The sequence below is a fragment of the Nycticebus coucang genome, chromosome 15 (genome assembly GCF_027406575.1).
Source record: "Nycticebus coucang isolate mNycCou1 chromosome 15, mNycCou1.pri, whole genome shotgun sequence".
NCBI classification, from domain to species: domain Eukaryota; kingdom Metazoa; phylum Chordata; class Mammalia; order Primates; family Lorisidae; genus Nycticebus; species Nycticebus coucang.
Genome location: NC_069794.1, coordinates 94,416,066 through 94,438,376, shown reverse-complemented (window position 1 = coordinate 94,438,376; position 22,311 = coordinate 94,416,066). Strand labels below are relative to the sequence as shown.

General features: G+C 39.1%; 1 protein-coding gene across 2 annotated transcripts in view; it reads left to right on the top strand.

Moving 5' to 3' along the window:
• VPS36 (vacuolar protein sorting 36 homolog) overlaps positions 1 to 21,754 on the top strand; it is a 44,325-nt gene extending 22,571 nt beyond the window's left edge. The window contains exons 4-14 of one of the 2 annotated variants that reach the window (XM_053563117.1): positions 2,268 to 2,382; positions 3,702 to 3,791; positions 4,508 to 4,594; positions 11,580 to 11,612; positions 11,731 to 11,808; positions 12,739 to 12,873; positions 14,485 to 14,550; positions 16,509 to 16,573; positions 17,258 to 17,342; positions 18,730 to 18,806; positions 18,900 to 21,754. In XM_053563117.1, the coding sequence (XP_053419092.1) occupies positions 2,268 to 2,382; positions 3,702 to 3,791; positions 4,508 to 4,594; positions 11,580 to 11,612; positions 11,731 to 11,808; positions 12,739 to 12,873; positions 14,485 to 14,550; positions 16,509 to 16,573; positions 17,258 to 17,342; positions 18,730 to 18,806; positions 18,900 to 18,993 (925 nt within the window). In that variant the 3' untranslated portion in view covers positions 18,994 to 21,754. The remainder of the gene's footprint in view (positions 1 to 2,267; positions 2,383 to 3,701; positions 3,792 to 4,507; positions 4,595 to 11,579; positions 11,613 to 11,730; positions 11,809 to 12,738; positions 12,874 to 14,484; positions 14,551 to 16,508; positions 16,574 to 17,257; positions 17,343 to 18,729; positions 18,807 to 18,899) is intronic. The other variant, XM_053563118.1, reaches the window with a different exon arrangement.
• The last annotated feature ends 557 nt before the right edge of the window (positions 21,755 to 22,311 follow it).

Below are 22,311 nucleotides of genomic sequence, written 5' to 3'. Positions count from 1 at the left end.
TAAAAGATAATTTCAAAAAACAGATCGTGCCAAATCTTATAGACAATAGAAAAAGAAGAAACACTTCAAAATCATTCTGCTTAATCTGGATACACCTGATATTAAAATTGGAAAACATGTATTATTATAAAGGAGAAATTACAAACATAATTCACTTTTAAATGAGGATGCAGTATCCTGTACCCTAAACAACATATTTATTTTTTAAATAGCTCCAGTGAAGAAGAATGAGTCTGTTCTGTCACCTCAGTAGAGTGCCAGTCACCTCAGTAGAGGGCCAGTCACCTCAGTAGAGTGCCAGTCACCTCAGTAGAGTGCTATGGCATCACAGCTCACAGCAACCTCAAACTCTTGGGCTCACGCGATCCTCTTGCCTCATCCTCCCAAGTAGCTGGGACTACAGGTGCCCACCATTATGCCTGGCTAGTTTTTCTGTTTTTAGTAGATGGGGTTTTGCTTTTTCTCAGACTGGTCTCTAACCCCTGAGCTCAGCCAATCCACCCTCCTTGGCCTCCCAGAGTGCTGAGATTATAGGCCACTTGCACCTGGTCCAAGTTGACTTCTAAAATATTCTCTTTAGTTCCCAGCCCCTCTCCTCAAATAGTTACCATATTGCATTGATTTGAAAATATATATTTTTGACCTTTAGACATCTCTGAACTCAACATTTCATAGATTTTTAAATTAGATGAAGTATAGCCATTAAATGGCTCAGTAAAAGAGTATATGTAAAACGTGCATTTTTTATGCTTGCTTTGGAAATTTTAAACTTTGTGTCAATAATCCTTCAGCTGTATATTGGGTGTCCTTTGACAGAATCTGATAGTAGACTTGAGGTTTTTTAGTTTCAGAGAAGGTGAAATGCTTCTGCTCTGCCACCATCATAGTTGTCAAAGTTTTATTGCTCTACTTGAAGTCTTCTTTCAGATAGTCCCGTGACTCTGCTTGTATAGTTTATTTGTTTACTTCACTTAAAGATGTTCACCACAAGGGAACGGATGAGCTCTCACAAGGTTGGCCCCAGTCCACTAACCAGAAAGAAGGCCCATTCCCTGGTAATTTACCTTCACAGTGGTATATAGGCAACCATATAGACCCAAAGAAAAGTAGGACTGAGTAACAGGTGTGTTATCTACAATACAATCATAGAGAAAAAGCTCTAAAATAGGTATCTAGGATATTTTTTTTGTTTTGCAGTTTTTGGCCAGGGCTGGGTTTGAACCCACCACCTCCGGCATAGGGGGCTGGCACCCTACCCCTTTGAGCCACAGGCACCACCCATATATCCAGGATATTTTGACTGAGTTTTTAGTTTCCCTAATCTTTATAGAAGATTACTTGCTGAGTAGGTTTGATAAAAGGAGGAAAACAGACTTGTAAAGCTGAACAAATAGAGTGATAGTTTTAATAGCGTAGAAGATAATCATAGTCATAAAGATAACGGTAGCTTGTGTTCGTAGAGCAGCAGCATTTTGAGAATTATTTTTCTTATTAGGTATCATGCTGTTGACTGAGTGGCATTTTCCAACAAATGACACTATGGAATGTTAGTTTTGGATAGAGTTAATAAAATATTAGCTGGCCAGTTTGACAGATACATTGTCACATTTTGTTTTCCAGTGAGGAAGGTATCATGCTTTGGCAGAAATAAAGGCTCCCTTATAACCTTTGGTGATGATTATAGATGGAAAACCCTCATCATAAGTCACTCAAATTTATTTTGAACATATTTCCTAAAACCACATTTTTATTTAATCTGTAGAGTTAGTAACTTGAAACTTTTTGGTTCATAGCTAATAAGTTTTATAGAGGTATTTTTGAAAGCTGTATTAGTGGATGAATTAACACAAACTTTAAAAGGATGCTTTTCAGGATGTTCTTTGTTTCTACATGATTTTTTTTTTTTTTTTGGAGACAGAGTCTCATTATGTCATCCTTGGGAGAGTGCCATGGCGTCACAGCTCACAGCAACCTCAAACTCTTGGGTTTAAGTGATTCTCTTGTCTCAGCCTCCCAAGTAGCTGGGACTATAGGCGCCTGCCACAGAGCCTGGCTATTTTTTTCTTGTTGTCAATGTTTAGCAGGCCTGTGCCAGGCTCGAACCCACCAGCTCTGGTGTATGTGGCTGGCGCCCTGGCCACTGAGCTACGGGCGCCCCCATGTTTCTACGTGAATTTTAAGAGTGATTTGAGATATATGAAAGTTATGAAAATAGAACTAATGATTTTTTAAGGCAATTGAATACATTACATTTATTCTTTCTTTAGTGCCAAAATAGTGGTTCATCTTCACACAGCTCCTCCTAACAAAGAACCTGGCCCATTCCAGAGTAGTAAGAACTCCTACATCAAACTTTCTTTCAGAGAACATGGTCAGATTGAGGTAAGTTTGTATGTGAATAAAATTGCAGTACAGGGTGTCCCCAAAGTCACCATTCATAGGGGAAAGTGGGAAATTGTAGCTAAATGTACCTTTATTCACAAAATAGTCATTACAAAATATTTATAAAATACTTTCTACCTGTTGGCCACCTCTTTTTTTTTTTTTTTTTTTTTGCAGTTTGGCTGGGACTGGGTTTGAACCCACCACCTCCGGCATATGGGGCCAGCGCCCTACTCCTTTGAGCCACAGGCGCTGCCCTGGCCACCTCTTTTTACACACACCCATGGCAAAGTCTTTTCTCCCACTCCTGGGGAACACGTTCCAAGATACTGGTTTTCCTGTGTATGGCAACTTTGGGTATACAGTGTAGAAAGGGTCGTGTGGATTTTTCTTGTGATTTGTTAATATGATGGAAGGCATTATTATATAACATACCAGGTTTCAGCATATTTTTATAATAAAATTTTCATTGTATCTTAAGCCTTTTCATAGAGTGAAGAATATGAAGTTTAGGTTTCAATGGGATCAGAAGGCAGGATGTAGTCAGAGGGAGCAGAGGCTGGAAATATGCTACATCATGCTATTTGGCTACTAGTAAAGTTTTCAGTGGTAGAGTTGGTTAAAGAGACCGAGTATAAATGCAGTGAAATGTTAAACTACCTCAGTGTCTTGAACTTAAATTAAGCAAGTTATCTTGATTAACTCCATACAGTTCTTAGTCACTGAAGTTCTTATTCTGCAGTATAATAGTTTTTATGTTCAGATTAATAGTTGTACATTTATTCTTAATACACTGAGAAGTGTGTGTTTATGTTCTTTTCTGTAGTACCTCACCCGGTATTCTTCACACAGTAGTTACTAAACAAACACAGTGTAAGTGAGTGAGTCGTTCTCACTGGAGTTGAAAATGTATTTGATTTTTTGTGAGCATGGGCATGTTTTGGGCCAATTAGACAAATTATTCTCTGCTTCCTTTATGGAAAATAGATGTATATTTTTCCTGGTACTATTGAAAATAGTACACATATGGAGGATTGTTTAAAGTAAGTCTGTTTATTTCATTGTCACTCATTTCTTTGTTGGGAATAGTTCACTTTATATAGAAGGTCAGTTCCTTCCTTTTTTTTCTTTTCCTGTGTGCTTTTTGAAGTTGATCCAAGAAAAAAACTTCCTTTGATTTCTTTTGATGTCTCTGAGAATTCTAGGCTTGTTGAAAATGACTGAGCAGACCTTTAAACTAAAGAAATGTCAAGTAATAATTTGTATGAGGATGCCACAACCCGAGTGAGTCTTTTAAAGTGTATGTATTTGCATGACAGTTTTACCGGCGTTTATCAGAGGAGATGACCCAGAGGAGATGGGAGAATGTGCCAGTTTCCCAGTCATTACAAACACGTAGAGGACCCCAGGTATTTTTTCCACTGTTTGCTAACCTGTATTTTCAACTCTGTACTTTGCTTGCATCTTCATTAAGAAAATGATTGCAATTATAGAACCATTGAAAACAAAATACTGTCATGGTATTCTGATAAAAAATTATTTTCACAGAACCTAATATAGTGCTTTAAAGATGGTGGGCACTTAGTAAACATAAATGATTGCTTTACTAGAGTAATCTCGAGGGTGGTAGAGGTTAGATTGCACTCACTGCGTTCTGTTCTTCAGAATCAGTATGGCATTTGAGAGACCAGACAGTATGGCTGGGTGGTATTCTCCAGGCCAGTCTAAATCAATCACAGAGTGTAGACAGCCACGCAGATGTGTGACAGTAGCTTGGATAATAACTAGTAAGGATCAGAATTTCAACTATAGTTTTTTGTAAATTTGAGGCTCTATTAAATATGTGATATGTAATACTGTCCCAAAGAACAAAAAAGAATAGGACATTTAATTTACATTTAAAATACAAAGTAAAGACGCCATTTATTGTCTATTTGGTTTTTCCTTAATGATTTGAAGATCATTACATATGGCAAAAAACAAATGTCTTGAAAGGAAGCTAGAATAATTGTATGCTGCATTTCTTTGTGAGTCTTTTCCTGCCATTGACAACACAATGTGGAGGGTTACAAAAGACTGATTTCCTTCCTATTTTGTGTGTTTTATTTTCTACTTTTTTTTCCAGCCAGGAAGAATAAGAGCTGTAGGAATTATAGGTATTGAAAGGAAACTGGAAGAAAAAAGAAAAGAAACAGACAAAAACATTTCTGAGGTAACTCTTAGACAAGTTCTGGTTCCGTCTTTTTGAGCCACTTGCATCTGTTCTTTTGGATACATCTGTGACTAATAGTGTCCTGTAACATGGAGCACATTAATTTGCCTGAAGCTATATAGTCTCGTATTCCCTTTAACAATTCTACCTTGGGTTGGCAGAATTTAACCAAAATAAGTTTTAAAAGCTTTTTATAAAAGGACTAAAAACTGCAAATTTATTTTTTGCTAGAAAACATCATAGAATGTCAGCTCAGTGCTTGTAACCCAACAGCTAGGGCGCCAGCCACATACACTGGAGTTGGGGGGTTAGAATCCAGCCTGGGCCTGCCAAACAACAATGACAACTACAACCAAAAAATAGCCGGGCGTTGTGGCGGGCACCTGTAGTCCCAGCTACTTGGGAGGCTGAGGCAGGAGAATTGCTTAAGCCCAAGAGTTTGAGGTTCCTGTGAGCTGTGATGCTGCAGCACTCTACTGAGGGTGACATAGTGAGACTCTGTCTCAAAAAAAAAAAAAAAATCATAGAATGTTATATATAAATTTTAAAGTCTAGGTAGAATTGATGGAAGGATATTCTAATGAGCATAAGGTCCTCTGTGTAATTATTTTGGAGGTTGAGCTAAGCTAGCCGAGAGAAGAATGGTATTCTGTGGCTGCTGTCCCTGGCTGGACACCATATGATTTTATGCTGGGGCTACTTGGGCACCAGACACAGAGTGAAATTGGCTCACACCAGTCAGCCCGTCAGTTCTACCAGGAGACAACCCTGAGCACGCACATTATAGTTCATCATATATGAAGAAATTCTGAAGGTTCATCATGTATGAAGAAATTCAAGTGACAGGGGAAGAACTCTAGTTAAGAAAATCAGGTATACATTAAATTCTATAATTAATACATCTAAACATAGTATTAGTTTTTCCATGTTTATATAGAAATAGTCTTGAGGCTGGGTATGGTGGCTCACACCGATAATCCTAGCACTCTGGGAGGCTGAGGCAGGAGGATTGCTTGAGTTCAGATGAGACTAGCCTGAGCAAGACTGAGACCCTGACGCTACTAAAAGTAGAAAAATTATCCGTGCCTTGTGGCAGACACCTGTAGTCCCAGCTATTTGGGAGGCTGAGGCAGGAGCATTGTTTGATCCCAGAAGTTTGAGGCTGCTGTGAACTAGGCCCTCTAGCTTGGGGTAACAGAGTGAGACTCCATCTCAAAAAAAGTCGTCTTGAATTTTTATGAAATGATGTTATGAAGTAATTCTTTAGTTTTTTACAATAGTTTGTAAATAAAATTCCGTTTGTGGGTGCTCTTTGAAGAATTTTAAATTTGTATCTCAAAGTCTAAATTAGAAGTAATTAACTGAATACTGAGTCTAGACTCACTAATTGAAAATACAGATTGCTATTGAGGAACTACGGGCACACACAAAAAACAATAATGAATGCCACTCAGCGCAGACACAGCTGCAGGATACTGATACTCCAAGGTTACGGAAACCTGACTGACTTGTGTGTACGGTGCTGCTGATATAATCACACAATAGTGAGTTTGCACACTTGTCAGACCTCATGTGACAGCAGCTCTGATCATTTTTCCAGAAGAAGAGCTCTAAACTTGCTTTGACGGGTAGATTAGGTGCTGGCGTTGGTGCGTGGCTTCCCGAGGGGAGCACTTCAAAGGTGACTGTCGTGATACTCAGCAGTGAGGTGTGCAGCACACTTTCTAGGATGAGTTCTCAGACTCTATTTGGCCAGACTTCATATCTCTTCCAAACTGGCAGCTGCATCCAGAGGCTAGATCACACTCACGGCCCATCCCTTTGGCAGAACTAGGCATGATGCTATTTCCATCAGGAAGCACATCGTGCCTGTTCTGTTGTGTCAGCAGCCTTAGCATTCAGGGCCTAGTTCTACTTGTTGGTGATTACAAATGGTGATGTTCTGTGTTTGTTTTCCATTTATTAGTTTACTACTTTGTAAAGAAATGCTTTTCTTTATTCTGTGGTTACATATAGGGAAGGCAGGATAATTGTAATTTCCTTTATCATCAGGAAAATAAATGGGTTGCTAATCATTTGTTGATGGTTACTAAATAGGGTTTTATTACATATCATTGTGAATTCATGAATTTTAACATAATTTGATGGATTTCAGCCATTTGCAATTATTATGTTTAAAGCTCAGATTATTCCATCTTTGGCCAGGTTAACCTCTTCAAGTAGGCTCCTGAGTGCTTTTGATACAACCCCGTAGACTTTGATAGCTTCCTTACTGTCTAGTGTGACAAACGTTCCAGGACCATCTTGCATATTTCCTGCTCCAGATCTGGAATCAACCATTTATCTGAGAAGCTCTCATTTCTTTGGTGGGATACAGTATTTCACAACTACAGTCTGCGTGCGATCCATTGCTATCAGGTTCATTTGTTTCTAGGCCTTTCCAGTGGACAGACCTAGGAATTTTATTGTTGTGTTGTTCATATAAAGTGCCTCATGAGTTCATACTTACCCTTCTTATTCACATTCAGGATGATATTCCAAATAATTGCTAAACAGTTAAAAGGAAATTTCTGTGTATGTTCTCCCTATTCTGCCTACATTTAAAAAAACAAACAAGTAGACTGCATTTGCTCTGACAGTGTGCCACTGCTGCGTACACTCTCCCCACCCACTCTCCTTGTCCTGGTTGTACGAGGAGGTCTGTGTCCAGCGCCACCAGCCCTTATGCCAAGCCCTGTAGCCCGTCTGCAGCTCAGTCTCTAGGAGATTTGTCAGGAAATGATCGTAGGAACAACGTTCCCTGTGTCTAGCATGTTTGTGTTTCTATGTCTTGCTGGATTTGATTCCTTGGCCCACATTGTCTTTCTTTGAGTACCTTCAATATGTGACTTTAATTTTTTTTGTCTGGCACAAATTGTTGCTTCAAAGAGTGATGATAATCTAATCCCCCCACCCCACACCCCCATAACGGCTATTTGTCCTAGAAGGACAAAGGATTTTTTTTTTCTTTAAAGCATAACAATTGACTAAACTGTGTCTCTAAATTAGTCATTTGGGGTTGTTATTCACCCTTTACATCAGAAAAAGCTAAAAAAATGTTAAGATGATACAAGGTATGAAGGCACAATATAAATTAGAAATGTAGTGACAAGATTAAGGGAAGGATTAACATTTCTAAAACATAGTATCAGAAATAAAGGCTGTCCTAGACACCACACAACCCGAGAGGGTACACACAACCCATGAGGAAGGTGGGTTGGAAACTTCCTGTCTGCTTCGCAGTGTAGCGCGTCCATCGTCTGTATTTGTCACTCTGCTCTTTATTTTCACTTTTCTTATGATAACTTTGTATAGATTTGACCTGATGTTTTGTTGTGGCTCCTTTTCTTTCTTTTTTTTTTTTTTTGTGGCTCATTTTCTTATGAAATCCGTCTTCCTGAACTTTTAGATGAAGGCTTAGTTCAGAATACTTTTTCTCACTCCACAGAGCCCATCCCTCTTCTGCTTTTCATGCAGTGTCAACAAAATAGCAGCTTGCTTTTTTGTGATTTTTCTGGCCCTGTTCCCATCCCCTGTTTTTATCTGGACCTTACCGCCTTTCTCTGAATTACTCCCACCTTGCTCGGTTTTGATTCCTGTCTCAGTGGTTTCTCCCCAGTGTCAGATACTGTTCTGGAAGGGAAGCCTGGTGGGTCAGGTTCAAGAGTTCATAGGCTGCTTCAGCCCCATTAGCTCTTTTTGGGGATGCAGATGACCAGCAGGGATAAGAGAAGTTCACTACAGGGAATGGAATGTGCAAAGACACAGAATCAAGAGTCACTGAAACAGACAATATAAGAAGTTATTAATAGTCACTGAAACTAATAATCAGCCACTAAGAAATAATACCATAAGTGACCTTAGGAAGTACCCTGTGGTTTTAAAACAGATCACATTTTTCTCAAAACTGCAGTGGTAGTTTGACTGTGGGTGGGGTATAGGGATAGAAGGCAGGTAATAGAACAGAATCAGAATACGCTTCTATTTTGCTTTAAGTTTTACTGTAGGTAGGTTCCCACCCAATTTTGGTAGTTGACATCTCCAAATTTTAGAATAATAATAGAAATAAAGGTAAGGAAGCTTTTGTTTGTGTTTTATAATTATTTAAAATATTTTATAGAATAATTCTTTCAAGGCACTAAAATATTTACTATATTTACTTTTATTAACCGTTTATAACCAGCAAAGACTAATTTATGTATTTTATGTGCCTTACTCTATTGTTTTAGCATATTTTTTCTATGAAAATGTAACAGTGAATAAACTTATTTACCACATTATATTTTTAAAGTGTTGTCTTACTAGTTTTTCTTGCACAGATCAAAGAAATCTAATATTTTATGTAGTCAAAGTAAAAATCTAAGTGTGTAAAATGTTAGTGTGTCTTATTTTAGAAAAATAGGTTGCTGGGTGACTTGCCCTTCGTTTAAATGTTAGAGTTGACTTAGTTTAAGAGCTGGTGCCCAGAGTTTCTTACAAAGGGTTTCCTGCATCAGCTGGCTGTTGCTGATAAGAATCCAGTGTTCAAGCCTTTTGTTTATCTGAGGAAATTCCTGTTAGGTGTGTGCACATTCCCCTTTGTTTTCAGTATTAGCCTTAGTGAGTTGGCCATAAGAAAATACAACACATTATTCTTTTGCAGGTGGGGGATACTATAGATGGGCATAGGCAGATCAGAGCCACAAGTATATCTATCAGAACACTGTGTAGACCAGTTTCTCGGTTTAGACAAGTTGCTAAATGGCTTTTTTTTTTTTTTATTGTTTCAGATTAATTGAGAGCACAAAGAATTAGGTTATACTGTTTGCACTTATTAGGTAAAGTCCCTCTTATAATTGTGTCCCACCCCCAAGAGATGTACCACACAGCCTAAGATTGTGCCTGTTAAGTGGGAGCACACCCATCCCCCCTTCTTTCCTCACACCTTTGTTTCCCCACCCCCCACCTGGAATTGAGTTGAGTTTTTCTCTTATTTGGGCTGTATTAGATCATATACTGGCTTCAGATTAGTATTGAGTGCATTGGGTTCTTGCTTCTCCATTCTTTTGATACTTTACTAAGAATGTGTTCTGACTCCATCCAGCTTAATACAAAAGATGCAAGGTCTGTTTTCTTTTTTTTTGTAGAGACAGAGTCTCACTGTACCGCCTTTTTTTTTTTTGTAGAGATAGAGTCTCACTGTACCGCCCTCGGGTAGAGTGCCGTGGCGTCACACGGCTCACAGCAACCTCTAACTCTTGGGCTTATGCGATTCTCTTGCCTCAGCCTCCTGAGCAGCTGGGACTACAGGCACCCGCCACAACGCCCGGCTATTTTTTTTGTTGCAGTTTGGCTGGGGCCGGGTTTGAACCCACCACCCTCAGCATATGGGGCCGGCGCCCTACTCACTGAGCCACAGGCGCCACCCGCAAGGTCTTTTTTCATGGCTGAATAGTATTCCACGGTATATACCACAGCTTCTTAATCCATTCCTGGGCTGGTGGGCATTTAGGTGGCGATTGTAAATTGAGCTGCCATAAACATTCTAGTGCAGATGTCCTTATGATAAAATGATTTTTTTTTTTATTCTGGTTAGATGCCTAGTAATGGGATTGCAGGATCAAATAGGAGGTCTAATTTGAGTTCTTTAAGGATTCGCCATACTTTCTTCCAAATGTTTAATTGCTTTTAAAAATAACATCCATGAGCATTAATTAGACAAGATAGACTGTGCAGGCAGTGTATATTCAGTAACTTGAAATAACTTATTAGAAATATGTCTGATTAAGTCTGTAAGGGTCTTTGAAGTAGGTATCTGCCATAGTAAATTAAACAATTGATGATGGGCGGCGCCTGTGGCTCAGTGAGTAGGGTGCCGACCCCGTATACCGAGAGTGGTGGGTTCCAACCCGGCCCCGGCCAAACTGCAAAACATAGCCGGGCGTTGTGGTGGGTGCCTGTAGTCCCAGCTAATCAGGAGGTTGAGGCAAGAGAATCGCTTAAGCCCAGGAGTTGGAGGTTGCTGTGAGCTGTGACGCCAAGGCATTCTACTGAGGGCAACATAGTGAGACTCTGCTTCAAAAAAAATTTCTTTTTAAACAATTGGTGGCTTTTATTTAGATACATTTTAGTGGTGTTTGAATGTTTTTCTTTTTGCGATATCCATCACATGTGAAGATAATAATGTGTTCAACATTCAGAGGCTGAGGCTTGCTATTTCAGCTAACTCATACCTGCTTGTATTAAAGCCAAAGTTACTGTGCCTCAAGAAGTATCCTGCAGCTGCCTATTGCCATTTTCAGCCAGGAAAGCTTTCTAGTGCCTTTGATTCTTGGTTTCCTATCAGGAAATGATTTTAGGGAAAATTTTTCTTACTTGTGTCAAATAAGAGTAAGTAAAATTTTCGGAAGTATTATAATACTAACGTCACCTTTTATTTGTTTAGCCAATAATTTTCTCTTTGAAAATTTGAATTTTTTTGAAGTTCGTTTTGGAAAACTTACGGTTTCTTAGCTAAACTGAAATTTTAGAATGAGGTTGATTACTTGAATAAATATTTTATTAATAAATTGTTATTTGTAAGAAAATTTCATAAATTTCAAAAGCAATGAGGTACTTCATTGCTTTAAAACATTTTAATTCTGGCTCGGTGCCTGTGGCTCAAGCAGCTAAGGCGCCAGCCACATACACCTGAGCTGGCAGGTTCGAATCCAGCCCAGACCCGCCAAACAACAATGACGGCTGCAACCAAAAAATAGCCGGGCGTTGTGGCGGGTGCCTGTAGTCCCAGCTACTTGGGAGGTGGGACTTGAGCCCAGGATCTAGAGGTTGCTGTGAGCTGTGATGACGGCACTCTACCCAGGGTAACAGCTTGAGGCTCTGTCTCAAAAAAAAAAAAAAATTAATTAAAAATAAAACATTTTAATTCTTTGGTCAGATCCCAACAAAAACTCCTTTCTCATTCCAGGCTTTTGAAGACCTCAGCAAGCTAATGATCAAGGTCCGTGTCATGTATGGCGATTAAATTCATACCGTTTATGACACTGTTTTAAATATGTTTTGTTAACAGATACTGTAACAGGGACTGTTTCTTTCAGTCTTTACTTTTCGTTTGACAGGCTAAGGAAATGGTGGAATTATCAAAATCAATTGCTAATAAAATTAAAGAAAAACAAGGTGACATCACAGAAGATGAGGTAAATAGGCTGCTTTTCTTTCTTTTTTTTTTTTTGGTTTTTGGCCAGGGCTAGGTTTGAACCCGCCACCTCTGGCATATGGGACCGGCGCCCTACTCCTTGAGCCACAGGCGCCGCCCAAGGCTGCTTTTCTTAAGGTATTAGAAACTAGATTGTATAAATAATGCCATGAGGTTTACCAGTTTGCTTTCTTCATGTAGCATTTTATTTCTTTTAGGACTTGAGGGGGTATGTGAAATGTGCTAACAGAAAAAGTCAACCATAAAAATTCTGTTAGTTGTTAGGATTATAGGTTATTTCAATGTCATTTTATGGAGTGGAGAAAACAGAGATATTAAGAGGTGTAAGGAGTGGCTGTTTTACACATATCGTTAAGTTTGATGTCTGTTTCATTAAATTTGTCTGCAATCTGGTAATAGCCATTTTCCTTTCAAAGTTTTTAGTTGTGTCATTTGGGTTAGAGTAAAATATAGCATTGTTCTCTTCTCTGACCACACGGGTGACGTGAACAGAGTACAAGAGACCTGGCTAGGAGAAGAAAGAGAGTAATTAGATGTGTGCGGGGAACTACTAGACATCTGCTCTCTTGTAGTTCACAGCATAGAAACGTATGTGGGTTATTATGAAATCAGGAAACCTGAAATCCATGCAGATGGAATAGGCACAGCCCTCCCAGCAACACCAGTAAGCCAAGCAGATTGAAGCTTGCCTGGGTCAGTCAGAAAGGACTGGGAGCTGTTTGTGGAAAGTGAAATAGTGGACCCTAACACAATTGGACTTAAAACTTTCGTAGTGACCCATGTAGTAGAGGAAAGGGTATGTATAGAAATAATGGGGTGGAGTTGAATTTATGATGGGAGGATTTTAAATGCTGGGGTAGGGAGATTAATTCTGCAGAGTCTTTCAATGCCTTTTCTCCTCTCGTTATAGACCATTAGGTTTAAATCCTACTTGCTGAGCATGGGAATAGCTAACCCAGTGACCAGGGAAACCTACGGCTCAGGCACACAGTACCACATGCAGCTGGCCAAACAGCTGGCTGGGATATTGCAGGCACCTTTGGAGGTAAAAACTAAACCTAAGTGTTCTTTAAAACTGTGTTAAACTTTTATTTATTTATTTATTTTTTGAGACAGAGTCTCACTCTGTTACCGTTGGCAGAGTGCGGTGATGTAATAGCTCACAGCAACCTCAGACTCTTGGGCTTGAGCAGTCCCTTGCTTCAGCCTCCTGAGTAGCTGGGACTACCGGTGCCCACTACCACGGCTGGCTAGTTTTTGTATTTTTAGTAGAGAGTGGGTCTCACTCTTGCTCAGGCTGATCTCGTACTCCTGAGCTCAAGCAGTTTACCTACCTCGGCTTCCCAGAGTGCTGGGGTTGTAGATGTTAGCCACCACACCTGGTCCTATGTATTCTGTCATCAGAAATGTTAACAAGAGCATAACTCCTGTTATGATGTAGTTATTGTCAACTGACATGGGTTTTTTTTTTCTTTCAGGAATATTAAATTAGTTCAATGTACTTAGGATTCTTTGTAATCTTCTAAATTGTTTCAATTTTCATCTTAGACATTAACTTTCTAAATCTATTAATATTTGATACGAAGCTTTTCTTATTTGCCAAAAGGAATACATGGTGTCTCTCTGTATAGGTATATTTCCATGTACCTAATCTTTACTATACAGTATGATTAATAATTGCATAATATAGATTCATCTTCTAGTCTTGTAATATTCAGGCAATTAGAAATGTATGCCAAAATAGAATAGCATAATAAAACCCCATGTACGCAATATCCACTTCATCTGTAAACCAGCTTCCACTCAAAATGACTTTAAAGCAAACCCCAGACATCACATCACTTAATCTGTAAATATTTTAGTATGTGGCTATAATGATTAAGTCTTTTTTAAAAACAACCATTATCCCATTTTATATCTAAAAAATTAAAAATGTCTTAGCATCATCAATTATCTAGTTAGTATTCACAGTTTTTCTTATAGGTGGTCTGTTTAAATCAGGATACGTTGTAGCTAGTCCACTTCTCTGAAATTCGGCATGTTTGTGGCTTTTAAAATTCCATGGGTTTCTCGTTCTCTTTCTCTTATCGCCCATCTCGCAATGTGGTTATTGAAGAAACAAATTGTCCTGTAAAGTGTGGTTCCCCGTCCTATGGAGTTCCTATAAACTGTAATTATAAATAGAGGTCCATTGGGGTTTTTTGCTGGCAAGACCATTTTACAGAGGGCATTGTGCACAGCCCTCAGGAGCTGCGTAATGTCTGGCTGCCGTGCGCACGTGTGCGGCTGTGTGGTGTTAGCAGCTACTGACGACCATAGCCCGCTACTTACTTCATCAGGGTAGCAAAAGGGTGCTATACTTATTTAATTCTATCCTGTCTTCATTTATTAGCTGAAATAATTCAAAATATTTAAATGTACTTTATGAAGCATGGCAGATACCTTCTTTTCATCCAAGTAAATGTTAAAATAGGAATAATGATGTTAAGGTTCAAATACTGAATTTGGAGTGCTTCATGGTATGTGAATAGGCTCTCCTGTGTGTAATGTAGTTTTTCAAAGCTTCTTAAGAAATTTTCTGGTTTCTGATTTCACTCTATGATTCATATTAAGAACTTCTAACTGGTGCTAATATAACAAAATTTTTCTTTAACAGGAACGAGGGGGAATCATGTCACTGACGGAGGTGTACTGTTTAGTAAACCGTGCTCGAGGAATGGAAGTAAGGATAGAGTATTTAGATACTCTTTTAACTAAATACAGACTTTCTTGATACAATACAGATTCCCTTACAATGAACACAATGTGAGGAAGGGTTGCAAATATCAAAGCTGTTTTGAGAAGCAGTGTGGTGCACTGAGAAGAGCCTTGCTCTGGGGGCAGCTCCTGTTCTTGGTTTTGCCACTGATTTGCTGAGTGACCTTCAGTAGCTTACTCTTAACCTCTCTAAAACTCAGTCTTTTTCTTTTTAGAAATATGTTTACTTATAATTACACATAATAATTATATATTCATGGAGTCCTGTGTGACACTCATTGCAAGTGTGCATGGTATGGTAAATCAGTGTGTCTGTCACTTTCGACACTAATCATTTCTTTGTGATGATGGCGTTCAAACCCTCTCTTCGCTGTCTTGACACTGTCTGCAGTCTCCCCGAGGCTCTGCGTAGGAGCGAGCTGATGCGATGTTTGTCTTTGTGTGTCTGTCCTATTCCACGTGACGTGATGCCCTCCAGGTTGATCCATGTTCTTGCAAACCACAGCATTTCATTCTGTTCATGGCTGAATAGAACTCCATTGTATGTGTGCACCACCGGTTCTGATTCTCTTCAGCTGCAATGGGAGCTTGGGCTGATTCCATTTCTTGGGTGTTGTGAGTGGTGTTGTGAGCACAGGGTGCAGGCTCTGATCTCCGGAGTTCATGCTGGCTCACATGGTGGTTTTATTTCTAATTATGTAATGGCTGTGCTGATTACATCTCACCAACAGTGTGTAAGAGTGCTGCTTTTGCACATTCTTGCTGGCATTTAGGGACTCAGTTTTCTTATCTTTAAAGTAAGGGTTTAGACTGAGTGATACCTTTCAGCTCTAACAGTGTCTGCCTTGTAATGAACAAGGTTATTCGGGAAACCTTTCCTCTGCAGTAGCTAACTCTTCAGTGACCTTGGTTGGACGCAGACTGCCTTGTGGGTGATGCAGAAGTGCTGCCCTGCCCTGCTGGCTGTGTACCGGCTCAGAGGCAGGAGCTGTGCTTCAGCTCTCGTCGCCCCCCACATCCAGATATCCCTGGCTTCCAAGGTTCTATGCAAGTGTCCTTTGTGCTCCAGCAGTCAAACAAAGTCCTGTGATATTAGCAGTCACCTCCATGCAAACGAATCACCCAAGCCTCTCCTCTGTGTTTTTATTCAGATGACTACAGTTCTTATTATCTGCTGGGCACTCTGCATGTCTTACCTTATTTTTCCTCCCAATAACTCAATGCATAACTACTTTTACTATTCTTATGTAGGGGATAATTTAGGGATTATTAGTGGGAGATAATTTGAAGATTAGGGCCACACCCAGAGACAGTGGTTTGACAGGGATTTGGACCCAGGCTGGGCTGGGCTCTGGAGCCACCGTCCTATGTGACTCAAAGCTGTATTTGTCACCATTGTATTGTGTTGATTTGTTAAATTGGCACTGTCCCTAAGGGGGTAACCATTAGCTACATCGCTACCGGTGATGAATGTGAACTTAACATGTACTTAATCCAAGCTGAGATGTGCTGTAAGTGGTAAAGTACACACTAGGTTTGGAAGATACAAAGAGGACATGTTAAATATCTTATTAATAATTTTTTATATTGATTACATGTTGAGTTGGTACTATGTTTAATGTGTGGGGCTAAAGAAAATGTCTCTGTTAAAAATTTTACCGGTTTCTTTTTACTTTTTCAGTGTGGCTATATAAACTATAAAATCACATGTGTAGCTTGCATTATATTTTGGGGGGGATAGCACTTGTTTAATGACTAGAACTCCTTAGCTCCTTAATCTGTTTTGCCCTGCAATGATTAAGTCACCTAAAATCCTTGATAAGTGGTCATTTTTTTATTTTGTCTTTTATTTTAGTGACTATTATAATTACATAGCATTACTTTATTAATTTGCAGTGTAAACTGGATTTTTTTCCCCATTAGTTGCTCTCACCAGAAGATTTAGTGAATGCGTGCAAAATGTTGGAAGCACTGAAATTACCTCTCAGGTAAAGGAACCTCTGCCCGGAGTTTGTCACTTGTGACTGTGATGCTACACGGGGTGGATGGGAAAGCCTGGCCAAGCTTACTAACCCGAGTGCCAACCAAAGCATTGTATTGCCCTCTTGAAATTGTTATTACCTGTGACCAGAATACATCCGGCACCACACCCGTCTTCTGTTCTCCTGGCTTTTTTCATCTTTGCCAGGCCTGGGCATGTTCTCACAGGGTTAGTAGGCAGACTCTTATCCATTTAGAGCAGCGGTTCTCAACCTTCCTAATGCCACGAACCTTTAATACAGTCCAAAGGGCTCATGACCCACAGGCTGAGAACTGCTGATTTAAAGGAATGAAATAAAAATGTGGTTCCTCCCATGAGATGAGAATAACTACCTTCCCTTCCTTTGGACATTTTGTGTTAGTGTCCTGAAAAATTCAGCTGTGAATTTTATCTTACTTATCTTCGGGTTACAATAAAAGGTAGTCATTTTTATTTAACATTAGATTCTAGTTCTTCATGTTATTATCTGTGTATTCATGAGCTTTTTAGTTATGCCATAGTTGCTTGTGTTTGAGAAGTTTTAAATGTTGCTTTGCATTAATCTTGCCTTCGAAGCAACAAAGATATGCCCCCCCTTAGCAGCTGAATATCCTAGATGATTCTGCTTTGTTCTTGCATCTGTGGTTTTCAGGCTCCGAGTTTTTGACAGCGGCGTCATGGTAATTGAGCTGCAGTCCCACAAGGAAGAGGAAATGGTGGCCTCGGCCCTGGAGACAGTACGTGAAGCCGGTTTTCTCCAGTTACTAGAGCTGCCACCAAGACCTAAATGCTTAGCAACTTGAGAAACAGGATGTCATTTGAACTTTATTAAAAGTAACAAATATATGCAGACCCAATTAAAAATGGCTCATCATTAACAGTGAATCAGTATTTATCAAAGTCATTTGTTAAGGGCTTTTTGAAACTTGACACTGTTTTTTTTTTTTTTTTTTATTAAATCATAGCTGTGTACATTAATGCAATCATGGGGTTCATGAAGCTTGACACTTAACAACTTATGAAGAGAATTAGAATTAGTGAAGTGCTTTCTTTTCTATTGAGGCTTTCCAACTTTGTTTATCAGAATTTCAAACAGGTGAACTTTATCTTTTAGTAATACCTATGTAAACAGCATTATAAAATCCCATGAGTGGTTTTGTGAAATAATTGCTTCAAAAAATATGAAAAGCAACTGTAGTTTAGATGGATTTTTACTGGCCAAACTGCTAATCTTTCTCATTAGAGTACTTGAAATATTACCTGTATTGCCTGTATGGTGAACAGGTATATATAATTTGAATAACATTTCTCCTTTTTAACTAGATGAACCCCTCCCCCAAGCCTAGCTATTTTTACCACTTTTTTTTTTTTTTTTTTTTTTTGTAGAGACAGAGTCTCACCTTATCGCCCTCGGTAGAGTGCCGTGGCGTCACACAGCTCACAGCAACCTCCAAATCCTTGGGCTTAGGCGATTCTCTTGACTCAGCCTCCCAAGTAGCTGGGACTACAGGCGCCCGCCACAACGCCCGGCTATTTTTTTGTTGCAGTTTGGCCGGGGCTGGGTTTGAATCCGCCACCCTTGGCATATGGGGCCGGCGCCACCCGCTGAGCCACAGGCGCCGCCCCTATTTTTACCACATATTTTAAACTGAACTTACATATATATAAGTTTCCTTTATTGGGTCATATAATATGTACTCAATTAGAATTTATTATATGTTCCTTTTCAGAATGAAATAGTTTGTAGGCTTTAGAACAATGCCTTCGTCATATAGAGAGAACTTCTTGATATTTTAGCTTCTACCGTATCTGTTCTGGGTCCTTCAACTTTTGTAGGATTAAGCATTAAGATTTATTTCTACAGTAAATATTCTTTGGGTTATAATAGAAAATTCAGTAAATTATTTTCTGCATATACTGGTATACATTCTGCTTAAGGTTAGTACCTAGGTTGGGCGGCACCTGTGGCTCAAGGAGTAGGGCGCCGGTCTTATATGCCGGAGGTGGCGGGTTCAAACCCAGCCTCGGCCAAAAAAAAAATGTTAAAAAAAAAATAAAAAAAAAAGGTTAGTACCTAGGTATCCTAAGTTAATCACAGTTTTTTCTGCAATATTTCTTTGTTAGGTTTCAGAAAAGGGATCTCTAACGTCAGAAGAGTTTGCTAAGCTTGTGGGAATGTCTGTCCTCCTGGCCAAAGAAAGGTAAGTAAGATCCTTGCCCTTCATTACAACATAATGTGTATTTGTGTTTCAGCATGGACATATAATTCTGGGTTTTTTCCTTTTTTTTTTTAGGTTGCTGCTTGCAGAGAAGATGGGCCATCTTTGCCGAGATGACTCAGTGGAAGGCTTGCGTTTTTACCCAAATTTATTTATGACACAGAGCTGAGGGTTTCGCATTTGAAATCCTTTTTGTCCATGTGCTTGCGTTCATGTAGAGGTTGTATGACATTGAACTAAGAGACAAACCCTGATCACCTGAGAATTCATTGGAACTTCACAGTAGAATGTAAAAAACTCTTCATTTCTGCTTAAGTAGTATGATCCAGGAAGATTATTTAGGATACACATAGGAAAATAAGAAAAATGAATGCCAGTATGAATTTAAAATCATGTTATAGTTGTATAGAACCCTCAGAGTTTAACTTGAAATAGGAATTTTAATTTGATCTTCAAATCTCACCATTCTATAAACAAAGGAATTTAGTTTTGCAGAGAAGGAAAAGAAAGGTGGCCTGTTGGGACAGGTTGGCTTATTATTTTGGTGTGACTAAAATTCACTCGATTATAATTGAAGTTTTTCTCCACCCCTGCCATGCCCATTTTGGTTTTTTTTTTTAATGAAGGAAGTTATATCCTCTAGGGGGCTGAAGAACAGCGCAACATCACACAGAGTCTGGACTGCAGCAGGTCACACGAGGCTCCTGTTAGAGCTTTAGAAACAGTCACAGGCGTGTCTTCAGCAGACTAAGTAAAACACCTTTGTGAAAGGAGAGAATTTGATTTGACTTAATATATACTCCAACTAGTTTCTTTTCATTTTTTTAAATGATGATTTCATGGCATTTAAAGAATGCAGCTATGTCATTTTGTGAAAAAAAATGTTGTGGATTTTGAAACTGAACTAGGAAGCTGTATAGACATGCCCAGAGTCATGATTACAAAATTTGGAAGGTGAACAGCTCAAGAATTCCCTAGGACCATTGTGCAGGTGGAAGGGCAGAGTGAACCTTCCGTAGCTTTATAGGAAGCTTCGTGTTCTTTTACCTCACAAGCCACAGACAGGAAATAGAAAGTGGAAAAGTAATAGCTTTTTTTCCTTCAAGAAGTTTCAACAACAAACTTTTAAAAATCTATTATATTCCAGTAATATTTTTTTCTTTGCTCCATACATTATAAATTATGTGGAATATTCTAGTAAAAATTCCTGAGGCCCTGAGAGAACAGAAGCTGGCTGATGCCGCTTGGAGATGGCATGAGTTTTACAGAGGACTGCCTGACTTCCTATCGCTGTGCTGCCTGCAGTATGCCGGCGCTATCTCAAACTCAGGGACCCCACAGGACAGGAGACCCCCTTTGTGAGACAGAGTGGGAAGTGGAAGGGTAATGATGGTTTCGCCCACACCTCCAGAAGGCATAGGGAGAACCCCTGGGACCAGGAGAAGGCCTGCTCAGGGTCACATTCTGGGACCCCTAAGTTTTCCAAACCTGTCACTGACTCTTCATTGTAGTGACAGATCCCCAATATCCCCCAGTGCACACATACACAGGACATACCTCACCTGGCTAAGACTTTTAGCACAGTAATTGCCACGTGGGTTGTATTTAGCTTACACGAGTTTGGAGCCCAGGGCCTCAGGAAGCATATGTAACTCACAGGTCTTTGACCTAATACAACACTGGCCACAAGGGAAAACAATTTTTTTTCTAGTGTGGCAGTCAATGTGTTAAAACTTACAAGGATAAATAATAATCTGTTTCGCCAGATCAACTGAGTTGCAAATATTGGAACTACTAGATCTAATGGTTTGGATTCACATACTTATTTACTCACGTGTGACAACTCATTAACAAAAGTGTAGCAATCTGAATTATATAAGGTGAACTACAGAGGAAGAAAAGTAACATGCATATATTTTACAAATGTCATTAATTAAAAAACAAGTATGATTGATTTTATTATTTGTAAAGTGGGCATTCTTCACTATTTTCAGACCTTTGTATGTGTGTGTGTATATATACACACATATATATAATTTTTTTTTTGACAAATAATGTGTCCTTTTCCCTCTAATGTAGGAATTATTTTTAGATACAATGAATTGGGCCCTAAGTGCAAAAAAGTTCTGTCTCGGTGCTCACTGGAATGATTATTCCTTTTGCTTTCCTAACTTTGCTCCTTAGGAGCATGAATTTTATAGCTTTATGGCAATGGGATATTTTTAGTCATTTACTGTCAAGAATAAATTTTTTACTTTGTATAAGTAAAGGTTGTTTTCAGGGTTACATGATTGGTGTTAATGTATATAGAGTAAAATTATTGCAAAATTTTAAAATGATTTTTCTTAACTTGGTGTTCTTTTTAAGTACTCTTTGAAAAATACATGAAAGTGATAGGGCTTTGGTCATACTGGTTTGTTAAAACCAGTATGTTAAAAGTTCTTTTAGATTTCATAATCGAGAGAGTTGCTTGACATCAAGCTCTTAGTATTTTAGTTGTCTTAAAAGGATGGGAAATGAGTCATGAATTGTTTTGGTTATTTTAAAATTCTTGATATGAATTCCACTGTTGATCAACCATGTGTATTCATATAAATGTACTTTCTCTTATTCCCTGTTATCAGAGAACATGGATTTATCGTGTCATTATTCTCATGCTCAAGTACTTGAAATGGTTGGCTCTTGTCCAACAGTGTAAGAGTCTTCATTGTGGGACAGTGGAGTCACAACTCCTAAGGTGGTTAGGTTTTAAAGACAGTGCCTGAGGACAAACTCGAGCACATTCAAAATGATCCTTGAAAATCTAAATTACTAATACAAGTTTCTTTATAGTCTTAAAAGTTTGAATCCTTGGGGAATGTACATAGGTATGAATATATTATGCATATCAGAAATACAGCGTATAATAAAAACTGCGTATCAACAATTCACTTTTATAGCATTATTATGCTGTTTAAATATGTGTGTCTTTTGCCGATAGGTATGGTTGAATTTATGTAAATTTATTGTTAACCCCATAAAGGCAAAGGTTTTTTTTTTTTTTTTTTTCTTTTTGAGACAGAGCCTCAAGCTGTTGCCCTGGGTAGAGTGCTGTGGCATCACAGCTCACAGCAACCTCCAACTCCTGGGCTCAAGCAAGTCTCCTGCCTCCACCTCCTAAGTAGCTGGGATGACAGGCACCTGCAACAACGCCCAGCTATTTTTTGGTTGCAGCCGTCGTTGTTTGGCGGGTCCGGGGTGGATTCGAACCTGCCAGCTCAGGTGTATGTGGCTGGTGCCTTAGCCGCTTGAGCCACAGGCGCCGAGCCAAGGGCAAAGGTTTTTATCTGGTTTTTCATGGATCTGTCCTCAGATGCTAGATCAGAGCCTGGATGCTTAGGCATTCAATGAATATTTACTGAGTGAATGAACTCTGATGTATCTACCTTTTAGAATTTGGTTCCACTTATAGCCTATTTTAGTTGCCATTCAGTTCAATGAAAAGAAA